Source organism: Liolophura sinensis, chromosome 10 (assembly GCF_032854445.1).
Source record: "Liolophura sinensis isolate JHLJ2023 chromosome 10, CUHK_Ljap_v2, whole genome shotgun sequence".
Taxonomy (NCBI): domain Eukaryota; kingdom Metazoa; phylum Mollusca; class Polyplacophora; order Chitonida; family Chitonidae; genus Liolophura; species Liolophura sinensis.
In genome coordinates, this window is record NC_088304.1 from 1,798,955 (window position 1) to 1,812,878 (window position 13,924).

A 13,924-nucleotide genomic window follows, 5' to 3' on the forward strand; every position below is an offset into this window, starting at 1 on the left:
CCTCTATACAATTTACCAGAGACGACAGTGTGACCCTTGATGAATGCTCGCACGTAACCAGGGAAACACGGCCTCTATACAATTTACCAGAGACGACAGTGTAACCCTTGATAAATGCTCGCACGTAACCGGGGAAACACGGCCTCTATACAATTTACCAGGGACGACAGTGTGACCTTTTATAAATACTCGCACGTGACCGGCGAAACACGGCCTCTACACAATTTACTAGAGACGACAAAGTAACCTTTGATAAATGCTCGCACGTAACCGGCGAAACACGACCTCTATACAATTTACCAGAATTTAAGGTTTTATTCTCGCTGACCATGTAAATGCTTAACTAGTAGCAACTTAGACGTCCCCAGCAAAGCCGTGATAATAATTACAGTGTATTAGATGTCACTGGTGGAGAATTACCCACACTCTGTGTCATCACATTTATTTATTTATTTGATTGGTGTTTTACGCCGTACTCAAGAATATTTCACTTATTTTCACTTATATTCACTACGACGGCGGCCATTATGGTGCAACGACCATCCGCAGGTTGCTGCAAGACCTTCTCACTTACGGCCGGAGAGGAAGCCAAAATGATCTGGACTTGAACTCACAGCGACCACATTGGTGAGGGGCTTCTGGGTCATTACGCTGCGCTAGCGCGCTAACCAACTGAGCCACGGAGGCCCCTGTCATCACATTTAACTAAAGAGTAACATAAAAACTTAGTTCACTAATACAGAACCCTGTTTTTTTTTCAGAGTTTTATGTGTGTGTGTGTTCAATTGCATTTACGCCATCCGGTAATGGCAACACTGACCGTTGATGTTGCTATGATTTATGAAGGAAGTGAATACATAAGTTATTGGTCGTAAGAAAACTGGACGTAGGGAGGGGACAAAAAAACGAAGAAAAGGTCGCACCAAGGAAGTGATACGAAGTGAGCTCCTATTGTCGTACACAGATTTGACCTTCAAATCACTGTCACAGGCATATATGCGCTAAATTTCCGATCTTCATCTTTCTCATTCTTGTTCTTGGGCTGACCATGCCAGTACATTCTTCCGCCTAGAGTTTTCTTGTTCTTAAAGGCGTAGTATGTGTTGAAGTTGTTTGCAATCACCGGGATTGGAATGCTGACAAGGATCATACCAGCCATTGCACATAAGCTCGCCACCAAGTACCCGGATATGGACTTCGGATACATATCCCCGTAACCAATGGTTGTTATGGTAACTAGACTCCACCAAAATCCAGCAAATACCGTTTCAAAGGTGTCGTGTTGAAGAAGTTCTGCGAAGAATATTGCGTTGGCGAAGAAGAGCAGGGCTAAAACCATCAAGACTCCCAGAAGTAAAAGCTCTCGTGCGCTTGCGCGAAGAGACAAAACTAGTACGACGAAACCACGGTAATGGCGGACCACCCGGACAATCCGGAGAACCCGGAAAGCCAGAAGACCTTGCAATATAATGATGCCGATGATTGTGTCCGGGTTGTTGCCTTGGAAACTGCGATCGAGGTAATACAGGATCAGCATCAACCCCAGAGGCACGAGATACAGAACGTCACATACAGCGAGAAAAGACCGAGCGAATTTGAGCTTGTCCGGACTACAGATTAGCATAGTGAAGTACTCCAGCGAGAAGAACACGAAGCAGAAGATGTCGAAGTAGAAGAGGATAAAGTGAGGTTGGGTTGTGAGGAGAAGGTAAAGTTTGGCGTTCCGCTTGCTCTCGCGAGAGAGGTAATACGCGGCGTCCGTCGAGCCCGACGCTAAGGCCGTACTGTTCGTGGCGTTCAATACGTTGTAAAATGGCGCCTTCTCCCTCAGAACCGCCAATGTCCCAAACATGTACGTACAGATGTTGAGTAATATCAGGAGGCTGGTTAAGATGCAGTACGCCTGTCCAGAGAAAGAACAAAAATATATCAGATTAAAGGAGAACTCAGGAATATAGTATTCTGCTTATTTCTGTAACAAATCTCAGAACGTTTTCTGAGTTATTACAGAAATGATTAATTTGAGACGATGACATTATCTTCAAAGCCCCCGTGTATCAGAAGAACAAAATATTGTAAATACTAATCTATATACTCAAGTCTGTGGGTCACCATTATAGCTGAAAAAGTGACGCCGTGCAGTTAATACATCTATGCCACATATTGTGTTTGAACTCTGTATGCTCATCAATCAAGCAATTTGCCAAGCAGCCATACGACGACATGCCGTCAAAATGTCACACTCTACGCAATATTTTTGACAGCCCTATCTTAATTATTTCAGTATAAAGATATTTTTCTTTTCTCAAATGTGCTCCTTACACCCTGGGTATTATAATGCTTTTCAATAAGGCTTTTCAGTTTTGCTCTGTGAATTCCTTTAAATACCAAACTCTAGCCCAACCCCATTTATCGGTAAATTCCTCTAATTTGGACATACTTTATTTGCCCTTGATGGTCAAAAGGGCAATATGACACCGCAAATGAAGAAAACATACAACTATTTTCTTTTATTATGCTTATCTTTGCTTTAGCAAATGTGCGTTTTCATTGTTCCTCACACTGTAAATGACAATGAGAGAAATTTACCCAACACTGATCCATATAATATGAATGCAATTAATGAAAACCTTTTTGGTTTGTTTTCAAGTAGAATAAAATGCATTTCACCTATAAAAAATGTCCACAAAATTCTATGTCAGAGGCAAAAAAATAAGATATTGCTGTTACTGCTGAACCTGGTATTGTCCTAGTTGGACACAGACCCCCATTAGAACTTCCGTTTTTCAGTAGGGACGATTGTAGTTCTGTGTATTTTAGGGTGTAAAGTCTTTTTTTGCTGCCAGCCTGCCGTTTTTGGTGTACAGGTGCATGCTTGTTATCAAAATGATGGAAATTGTCTAAGCTTTGGGCAGGTATGAGTTTTAATGGTGAAAGTTTGAAATTCTAGGCGAGAGGACACAAGGAGACAGGTGGTGATGAGGCTGCGAGTGACGTCCCCTTGGCGTTGCTAGGCACCCCTCCCAGCTGCCGGCATGGAAAGGTCCAGATTTTGACGGTCAACCTATGTCAAGATTTTTACAGCTTTTTTCTCACAGGCTGGGCCAGGTATGCACCAAAGCTTATTGGCCTCGGAATGTTTGGGACTGAGCTACAGCGCTAAACGTTAACATTGTCGCTTATGGAAAACTAATGGGGGTCTGTGGCCAGTTGGACATCATCCTACCGTACAAACACCCCTCACCCCCACCCCCACCCCCCACCGCCACCTCCCACCCCCCACACCACCCACGCTCCCATTTGCCTCCCAGAATAGTCTAATGCTCGCCGCCGTCGTATGAATGAAAAGTTCTTGACTACGGGGTAAAACATCAATCAAATAAATAAATACAAAAAACCTTACAACACCTTTCTACGATGAAAGACACTATCAGCAAAATCTCTAAGCAAGTGAGTAATGAACGAAATAATACATTATAGGACTTTCGCAGTATTGTCTACTGGAATTTAATGCCATTAACATTATTATCTGAACATTGTTATTCTGTGCACAGGAATTGTAAAACTGCTGTAAAACTGTTTTACCTTGGCCCCTTTGGATGAATTGCTGTCTTCTAAAAATATCCATAGTTTCTGGCGCCGGGTGAGCTCCCGTTGAGCAGGGTCAACGGATTTGGCCCCTTTTCTAGTCTGGCTGCCCATTTGCTCCCCTCTTTGCTCTCGGAACTCACGGTGCAGCCGTTTGTACGTTTTAATGCTATCCTGTGCGTCCATGTACGGCTGCCAGCAGCAAATGGAAATGCAGGCCTCTCTCAAACCCCAGTAGTTAAGCTCGTCTGCTATGGCCGCTCCACACATGCGTTGAGGGAGATGGAGCTCTCCAGTGCGATAAAACCCAAGGATGTACTGGAACAAAAACGGATTGTGGTCAAAGAAAAATTCTTTGATGGCAGCGTCGCCATGTACCTTGACGGAAAGCTCATGATCTTCAGCAAGTGCTGATAGCCTCGTGTTCGGCACGGCTTTTAACGTGGCCACAGTCGTCTGAAACTTAGTTCCACCGATATTTAAAGTCACCAGTCCCGTGGGTGGAGAATATTTAGGGTACAGCCTCGGCCCTGTGAGCGTGTTGGATCGCAGGTGCTTACTGGAACTCGCTGAGTAAGGGCTGATTCGGAAGGAGTGCACCCTAGCGACCAGAGCTGTAATGTGCGCCATTTTGCAGATGTTAGACAGAACTCATTAAAAGCTGTGTTAGACTACGTGTCTGGTAGACCGGATGAATCACGATCGGGTTGATACACGATCAGTCGTTAAATGATCAAAGTCATGAACTATCAGAAAATAACGTTTATGTAAGATATACAGGGTCAAGGCCACTACTGAAAAGCTTTCATTCCAGGGGTATTTTCCTAAGGGCGCCAAAGGACCGATGACTCTTATTCAGTTCACATTTTGTTAGGGCATCATTCGACAGTACCCATGGGACAGTTATTACATGCCAAGGCTGACCGCTCAGCATATACATCACTTCAGAGTAATTAAGAGCGTCTGACGATAATCCATAACAAAAGATGTACATAAGCACGTTTGACATCCCACAGGTTAACCGACCAGAAAGTGCCCGCAGATTCTATCTCGAAAAACGTCACGGTTTTTGTTTTTGACGAAAGTTATACAAAAAAAACATGATCTGGCGCAGGAGCAAACATGTAATTCTTCTGGGTCACAAAAGTGTTTCCAACAGTCCCCACTTCCGGGTTCAGCCTCTGAAGGAAAGAAACATTTGGTAACTGTTAACTGATATCCACTCAAACTACGTTGTGTAGAGTTTATATCTCTGCACACCAGTGCGCCATAGGTCTGAACAAAAATCTCAAAGCGTCTCAACTTCAGTAATCTCACCCGTATTACAAATTCTGTTATAGCACCTTCAACGATATAGTCCCACAAATAAGATAGCAATTCACACGGGCATACTCCCATGCGACTTATAGCCTTCTTAAACCTATGTAGTAGATTTCCAGCATGATGGTTTGTGTATAGTACATGACCGAAGTGGCAACCATTGGAGAAAAGTCGGTAACTTCAGTTTCCCATGAACTACGGCTGCCCCGATGATGTTGGCAAATAGCCAGTTCCTAGAAACGCACAGTGTTCAAATCCATGGTGCTTTTTCCTTTTGCCACTTAACAGGAAAATGTCTTGTATGACCATTCAGCTCTATGTGCAGATTGGACCCCAAAAGCAATCACAATATCACTTGCAGAACAGAAAGATGTAGGCCCATATATGTGTACGTGCGCAATGGACACCAATAGACTAAATATTTACTGGCTACCCTACAAAGCGACAGACGGCAATATTCAGGTCGAATATATCGAATGCAAGTGCTTTATTTGCCGTATTCATTCAGCTTGACTGTCATGAGTGTATATGCCTGCAGAATGCTGACACCTGCATCTGTTACACAAGTGTTATACACCTGATGTTGAAACCGCCAACCTGTCAATACAGATACATTGCGGTGCAAATTTACGATAGACCTTCTCTCAACTGATTGATCAATTGTACACTGACTTCGCGCCAGATCGTATCATCTCTTGCGTTAACGACCGCCATCTTTAAACAATGGAAACAGCCGTTACCTCTACACACATGCGATAATCGCGTACATGTATACTGTAAAAGATCGCCGATATTCCGGCTACATGGAAAGAAGAATATGGATCGATTTATATTGTGGTATACCCGTTCAAACTCATAAATATTCATGACCTCGGAAACAAGTGCGCGAGCTGTTCCCGACTGAATACAAACTTGCGCTATAACAATATTTGTCATCATTCTGGCCGTCATTCTGACCATCACCCCGATCATCATCCTGACTATCATCCTGACCGTCATCCTAACCATCATCCTGATCATCATTCTGATCATCATTCTGACCATCATCCTGACCATCATTCTGACCATCATTCTGACCATAACCCTGACCATCATTCTGACCATCATCCTGACCATCATTATGACCAATCATTCTGACCATAACCCTGACCATCATTCTGACCATCATTCTGACCATCATCCTGACTATCATTCTGACCATCATCCTGACCATCATTCTGACCATCATCCTGACCATCATTCTGACCATAGCCCTGACCATCATTCTGACCATCATCCTGACCATCATCCTGACCATCATTCTGACCATCATTCTGACCATCATTCTAACCATAGCCCTGACCATCATTCGGACCAATCATTCGGACCAATCATTATGACCAATCATTCTGACCATAACCCTGACCATCATTCTGACCACCATTGTGACCATCATTCTGACCATCATTCTGACCATAACCCTGACCATCATTCTGACCATCATCCTGACCATCACCGTGACCATCATTCTGACCATAACCCTGACCATCATACTGACCATCATCGTGACCATCATCCTGACCATCAGTCTGACCATCATTCTGACCATACCCCTGACCATCATTCGGACCAATCATTCGGACCAATCATTATGACCAATCATTCTGACCATAACCCTGACCATCATTCTGACCACCATTCTGACCATCATTCTGACCATCATTCTGACCATAACCCTGACCATCATTCTGACCATCATTCTGACCACCATTCTGACCATCATCCTGACCATCATTCTGACCATCACCGTGACCATCATTCTGACCATCATCCTGACCATCATTCTGACCATCATCCTGACCATCATTCTGACCATCATTCTGACCATCACCGTGACCATCATTCTGACCATCATCCTGACCATCATTCTGACCATCATCCTGACCATCATCCTGACCATCATTCTGACCATCATCCTGACCATCATTCTGACCATCATTCTAAAAATCAGTCTAACCATCATCGTGACCGTCATCGTGACCATCACCCTGACCGTCAGTCTGACCATCATCATGACCGTCATCCTGACCATCATCGTGACCGTCAGTCTGACCATCATCGTGACCGTCAGTCTGACCGTTATCCTGACCGCCATTCTGACCATACACCTGTCCATCAGTCTGACTATCAGTCTGACCGTCATCGTGACCATCACCCTGACCATCGCCCTGGCCATCAGTCTGACCATCATTCTGACCATACACCTGACCATCATCTTGAACATCATCGTGACCATCAGTCTGACCATCACCTTGACCGTCATTCTAACCATCATTATGACCATCAGTCTGACCATCATCCTGACCATCATCTTGACCATCATCTTGACCATCATCCTGACCATCATCCGGACAATCATCCTGACCGTCATTATGACCATCGTCGTGACCATCAGTCTGATCGTCATCTTGACCATCATCGTGACCAACGGTCTCACCATCATACTGACCGTCATTCTGACCATACTCCTGACCATCATCTTGACCATCATCCTGACCGTCATTATGACCATCGTCGTGACCATCAGTCTGACCATCATCCGGACCATCATCTGGACCATCATCCTGACCGTCATTATGACCATCATCCTGGCCGTCATTATGACCATCGTCGTGACCATCAGTCTGATCGTCATCCTGACCATCATCGTGACTATCAGCCTGACCATCGTCCTGACCGTCAATCTGACCATCATTCTAACCATCGTACTGGCCATCAGTCTGACCATCATTCTGACCATACACCTGACCATCATCTTGACCGTCATCCTGACCATCAGTCTCACCATCATTCTGACCTCGTCATTGCTATTGAAAGATAAGGACGAACCTTTCTGGGCTAAACTCATTCAAGATGTGTATATAACGCAATTGTAATTTCTTGTTATAACAGTATCGATATTGTTATGATGACGGTTTGTAGACAATCTGCTAACATATTTACATTTTATACTGAACAAAAACAGAAACTTTACAGAAAATTTGGAGACATTAAACATATCGAAAATGGGTAGCACAAGGTAGTTAATATGAGTGTATGCCATAATGACCTGTGCTGACTTGAAACATCCCACCATTGCAATTGCGGTGATCCACGCGGGGTGAATGTAGCATGCTCTTTTGTGAAAACGCGATCCTGGATTTGTGCGAGGTCACGTGACCACATTTTCATGTGGCTACCAAGACGTGTGCAGGATTTGCTGGTGATTTGAAAAAAGAACACGCTAACGATCCTTGAGAGATACACAGTTCTCACGCCACGCCTTACAAATGTTGAACGTAAACGTGCTGTTGGCATGCACCAATGGAGGTCAGTCAGTCAACTGTGGCTGTTGCACACACGCACACCATGAGCTGCAGTAGACGGACAATTCACAGCCTGAGGACTCGTGTTGATGAAACGTATACGACATCGGACCGCCCCAGGCCAGCGCCCCTCGCCCCCCCCCCCCCCACCCCCCGTGACGAATTAGGGCGGCCCCTCTGACGACAGAGGGGCCAACCGAATTGGGCTGTGTAATCATTATTAAGTACGTGTAATTTCGTCCTTAAACCAGTTATCCACTAGCAATACACTGTGTTTTATATGGGTATGTTTGCAAGATAAAGTAACAGATGTTAAGTTTCTTTTTCATGTTCAGTATATTTTATTTAATCATATGTTTACCATTCATAAGTATATACTGTTGCATTTGTTGCATGCTGGGAATTTATAAAAACTAGAGCCCAGTTGTTCAAAAGTGTATTAACTAATATTTGTATTAAGTCGTAATTTAGGCTTAAAATCTTAGCTGAACTCCGCTGCTAATGCAGTTGTCCAAAGTCAAAGTATAACAACAGCAGTTATAATCCATATATAATACATTATTATATTTTAAAAAATCATGAAAAAAAAAATAAGCACTTACTGACAAAATTAAAGACTTGGCTTAAAATTAAATTTGATTTTAAGTTTTAAAACGGTTTCGAATCATTGGGCCCTGGAGCCGTAGTGTACCCTATGGAAATCATATCACATTGCCACCGCATTTAACTGCCCTCCGTTTCAATCAAAACATAAACAACTTTCGCGCTCTTGTGAAAATGTATCCCGTAATAATTTGTAATGATATCAAGTTTAATGCATAGTGGAAAATTTTTGTTCGCATATTTAAATAAAACTTTCTGTCGTCACGTTAGAATGATCAGTCGCAAGCTTCACTACACACCGAACTGTGTCGCTTATGCATATGTGTGTAAAGACGAAAGATTGGTAGTTTTGGAAAGTCATTTTACTTGATACAATCAAACTTTATTTCTGAATAATTAACTTGATTGACAACTATACCCACTATGTCTTTCTGTTTTGTTTTCACTTGAACCCACGATTACGTGAACTTGCTTATAATCAGTAACTTGATTGACAACTTAACGATCGCGTGTTGTTTTCACTAAATATGCCAGTAAATGAAAGTAGCAAAATGACTTCGCCTATACATTTGTTTCCATATAATATGAGGATGGTTAGGAATGTCAGTAAAAACATCTGAAGTCCAGCGTAAACGACGTCAGAATACATCCTCTTGCCTGTGCTAGAATGACTGGGGTAGTCTAAAATGTTTTGTATTTTTTGTATGGTGGCAATTAATGAAGAGTTGACTAATATACGGTCAGTTTCCTCCGGGCTCTGTCCGATTTCCTCCCACCATAATGCTGACCACCCTCATATAGGTGAAATACTCTTTAGTACGGCGTAAACCACCAATCAAAATAAATCAATTAACTACCGTAATGTACGGCCCTTTGAAAACCAGGCTATATTTTTCACCTTGTAGCTCTACATGCGACAAATCGTGGTGACCGAATCACTCTCACTTTTGACACGACTTGTGTTTCATTTTGTCAATTTTCTGTAGGCTTACAACATATAAAGTTAAGGGAGATGTTTCTCAAACGTGGAAATGTCATGTAGGTAAAACTCACCGACAGACCGCGGAATCACAAAATGTTCGAGTCTCACACGTACTATACACGGTGATGTTATAGGTGTATGGTGAACTGTTCTTGATCATACTAAAAAACATAATTGTAGTAGAGAACAAACTAAACAGCATCCATTATTTTACGACACAAGTTATGGAAAACATTCGAATCTGAACGAAATGATCATTAGTGGTCACAGGACGAAATGTTCCCCCTGCACACTTATGACATTTATTAATATTTTGAATGATGTTTTAAGCCGCACTCAAGAGTATTTCACTTATATGACAGGGGCCAGCTTTAGGGTGGGAGGCAAACGGACAGAACCCGGGTGAAACCCACAACCATCCATAGGTTGCTGCAAGACCTTTCCATGTACGATCAGAGAGGAAGCCAACATAAGCTGGCACTCACAGCGGCCGTATTAATGAGAGGCCCCTGGTCATTGCGCCATGCTGACACGCTAACCACCTAGGCCAAAGGAGGTCCTCCATATGACATTTCACGCGTATATAAATGTTTCATTGGAGCCAACTAATCCAAACAGGCAGTGGTTTAGTTACATGGCATAATTCATGGATAAATTGTTGCTGGGAACAAGGTCGTACATATGCAAAGCTGTTAAGTAGCGAACAGTAGATTAATAAGTACCTAAGAGCGTCTGTCTGCAGGTGCACTAGTGACGATGCGTCTTTATTAGCATTGAACGGATGACCCTGCGGATAATCTGTGACATAATATTTGTACATATACAATGAGCAATATATATGCATACAGTGAGTAATAAAAGTGGACTGGTTTGACAAAATTAATCAACATAAATTATACAAGCATATGGTATATCATGATATTATGAGGTACGGTATGAGGTATGAGTTCATTTTTCACTCATTGTATATATATTACTCACTGTATATGTACTAATATTATGTCACAGATTATCCACAAGGTCATCCGTTCGATGCTAATAAAGACGCATCGTCACTATTCGCCCTGTGGATAGACACACTTAGGTACTAATTTTTCTATTGTTTTCTACTTAACAGCTCTATACATGTACCACCTTGTTCCCAGCAACAATTTATCCATGTATTATGCCATGTAACTAAACCACTGCCTGTTTTGACATGTACGTAACGTGTTCCTTAGTTACTAGTAACACATATCCTATATAAAGACCTCTGTGGACATTCATATTCATATTCCTTGAAAATAAAGTTTGAAACTGCAGTTGGAATATAACAGAATGTAGAAAGTTAAGAAGGCCTTGTATTATTTTCTTTCCTATGTAAATTCTCCTCACAAGGGGATCTTTCTCTTTTTCTTCTATATCGGTCTGGTTTTGTCCAATCGCTTTACGGACAAGTCCAAATAAAGGCCATCGAGCACATTCAGCTGCAAGATAGGTCACATGCACATCAAAGCTGACCGACATGGAATCAGGTGATGACATGTGGTATCCAGGGACAAATTTAGGGGGATTCTTTGTTTTTGTAATGGAAATACACCACCTTTCAAAGTCGATTGATAGCTGTGAGTTACGTTTGAACAATTTGACCAGCATGTAAGCTGGGGCGGAGTAAATTCTGTCGCCAAATTTCCTCCACTCATATGACGTCATATAAGAGAAAAAATAAGTTTGCGACGTTACACAAATATGATGTTATACGCTTACGATACGATATGGGCATTTTCATATCATACCTGGGACTAACACATATTAATAATAATAATAATAATAATAATATTATTTGTCCCAGATCATACCTATATCGGCCGAGAGCACCGTATCTGCCAGACGTCCTGAAGGCCCAATCAAGGGTTGATATGTTGGTCGATGGTTAATGTTGTATATAATACGACAATCATAGTGTCCATATTTGTCACTAAAACCTACATTCAGATTTTCTGTCCTGTGCTAGAGCTGGAAAGAACGATCGACGTCCATCTAGGGCAATACGAGGAGAAACAACTTTCAAATTTGCTTAAAGTTTAAATAATATTCTTCCCAGAGAAATCAATTGTCTTTGATATTGTCTTCACAAAAATTAAATGGACCAGAATCACGAAATTCTGTGATGGTATCACATCATATATATATATATATATATATATATATATATATATATATATATATATCGGTCATATCGGTAATCGGTAAAGCGATTGGACAAAACCAGACCGATATAGAATTACACTGTAAATATTTGTGATGCCAACAAAGATCAAGGGTGGAAATTTATTGACAAATCAGCTGGCCCCTTTAACCCATTTAACTACATGCAATATATGTCATCTCAGCGTGCTTGTGAAAACTGTTGAATATATTTATTATCCCACAATAAGCTTTCATCTCAATTCACAGTAACCTTTTGGTAGCTATCAAACCGAGTATTACACACTAAACATGGCGACAGTGTTTTTTCTCTCTAGCTTCAGACACCTTTGTGTTATCTCTCTATAAAAACATCTTTAACCGTGTTATTTAGAACGTATGATCTAATTTAAAAAATGCACTCTTTTTATTTCATGCAATTAACAACAAATTCAAAGCGTTTTAATAATAATAATAATAATTAACAATAGACTATTCTCGCCAACACACCACAAACAACACAAGATATTAAATAGCAACAAAATATCAGGTTACATACTGCTCCCGATCCTGGTTCAGACTCCTGACTCCTGACTCCCGGCTCCCGACTCCTGGTGATGTGGAGGAGCCCCACTTAACAGCTAACTGATGTATATTACACCATATACATGTATACTGAGTACCGACAATCTTACGAAACACATCGGCATATCAAGATCAATGATAAGTACAGTAATCGTTTATTTTACATACATACAAAAGAATTGTACATATAAAGAAAAAAACGCTATTGCCTATATGTATAAAAACGGAATAAACACGGCTAAACGGCGTGCCATGATATACGTGTGCTACTAGAAGACCGGGAGCCACAGGGGCTCAACATAGCAGGAAAGTTAACCAATTTCTAAGTATATGGCAGTAATCCATGTGCATGCAGGGCCCAGAGAAAGGGGTCCAAAACTAAGCTCGCATATTAACCCAGTGAAACATGGGACATAAGCGATATCAAAAATTGAGCTAGATCAGTATTTCTAGTACCATGGTTTAAAACCTCTATTTGTTAGGGGACTTGATTTAGTTTTCAGTTTTAAGTATTGAAAAGATCAACAAATAAAGGACATTCGCTTGAGTATTGTCAAGCTTATACTCATTGTAGTCGTAGACTGATTTACCAGATTTACTAGTGTTTGCTGGTGGCACACTGATTAGAATTTTCAAACCTAAAAAGCCTATATATATGTTAATGGCTGACTTGACCCGAGAAACCATTTAAATCAAAATCTACGTGAATATCTACAAAATCAAATCTACATGAATATCCACAAAATCAAATCTACATGAATATCCACAAAATCAAAATTTACATGAATATCTACAAAATCGAAATCTACAAGAATATCTACAAAATCAAAATTTACATGAATATCTACAAAATCAAAATTTACACAAATATCTACAAAATTAAAAAATATACACGAATATCTACAAAATCAAAATTGACATCTTCGGTCCACTGTATAAGTATCAGCGAATCTATACTTTGAAACCCACGACCACCCACAGGTTGATGCCAGACCTTCCCACATACCAAGCATTTTAGTACAATTTAAACCTACATATACAGACTACAAATATTACTCTGGTAATTTTTTTTTTATAACAAACTGTTTGTATAAAAAGTATAAACTGATTGCAAATCTTTCAAAACAAATGCCATTGTAGCGCGCCCAGTAGGCCTATCCAATCCCTGCACTTTAGTTATATTCATTTTACGAATGACAAGGAATTTCAGAGGACAAAAACATGAAAAAACGACTAAAAGTAATAAGATATTTATAGCATCATAAATTTTAAACCATGTCAGTAAAACTGAGAAAGCTTTCAACTTACATATCTGAATTCTTGCATGTTGTCTGTC

General features: G+C 41.1%; 1 protein-coding gene across 1 annotated transcript; it reads right to left on the reverse strand.

Moving 5' to 3' along the window:
* Positions 1-234: 234 nt before the first annotated feature.
* LOC135477179 (potassium voltage-gated channel subfamily C member 4-like) lies at positions 235-3,710 on the reverse strand. Its single transcript, XM_064757335.1, has 2 exons — positions 3,586-3,710; positions 235-1,903 (listed from the first exon to the last, which is right to left on the reverse strand). The coding sequence occupies exons 1-2, from the start codon at positions 3,700-3,702 to the stop codon at positions 974-976; spliced, it is 1,047 nt and encodes a 348-aa protein (XP_064613405.1). The 5' UTR covers positions 3,703-3,710; the 3' UTR covers positions 235-973.
* Between the last annotated feature and the right edge of the window lie 10,214 nt (positions 3,711-13,924).

Coding starts and splice junctions, on each gene's coding strand:
- LOC135477179 (XM_064757335.1), bottom strand. CDS start 3,702: ATGGGCAGCCAGACTAGAAAAGGGGCCAAATCCGTTGACCCTGCTCAA. Junction 1,904..3,585: donor ATTCATCCAAAGGGGCCAAG/GTAAAACAGTTT, acceptor TTCTCTGGACAG/GCGTACTGCATCTTAACCAG.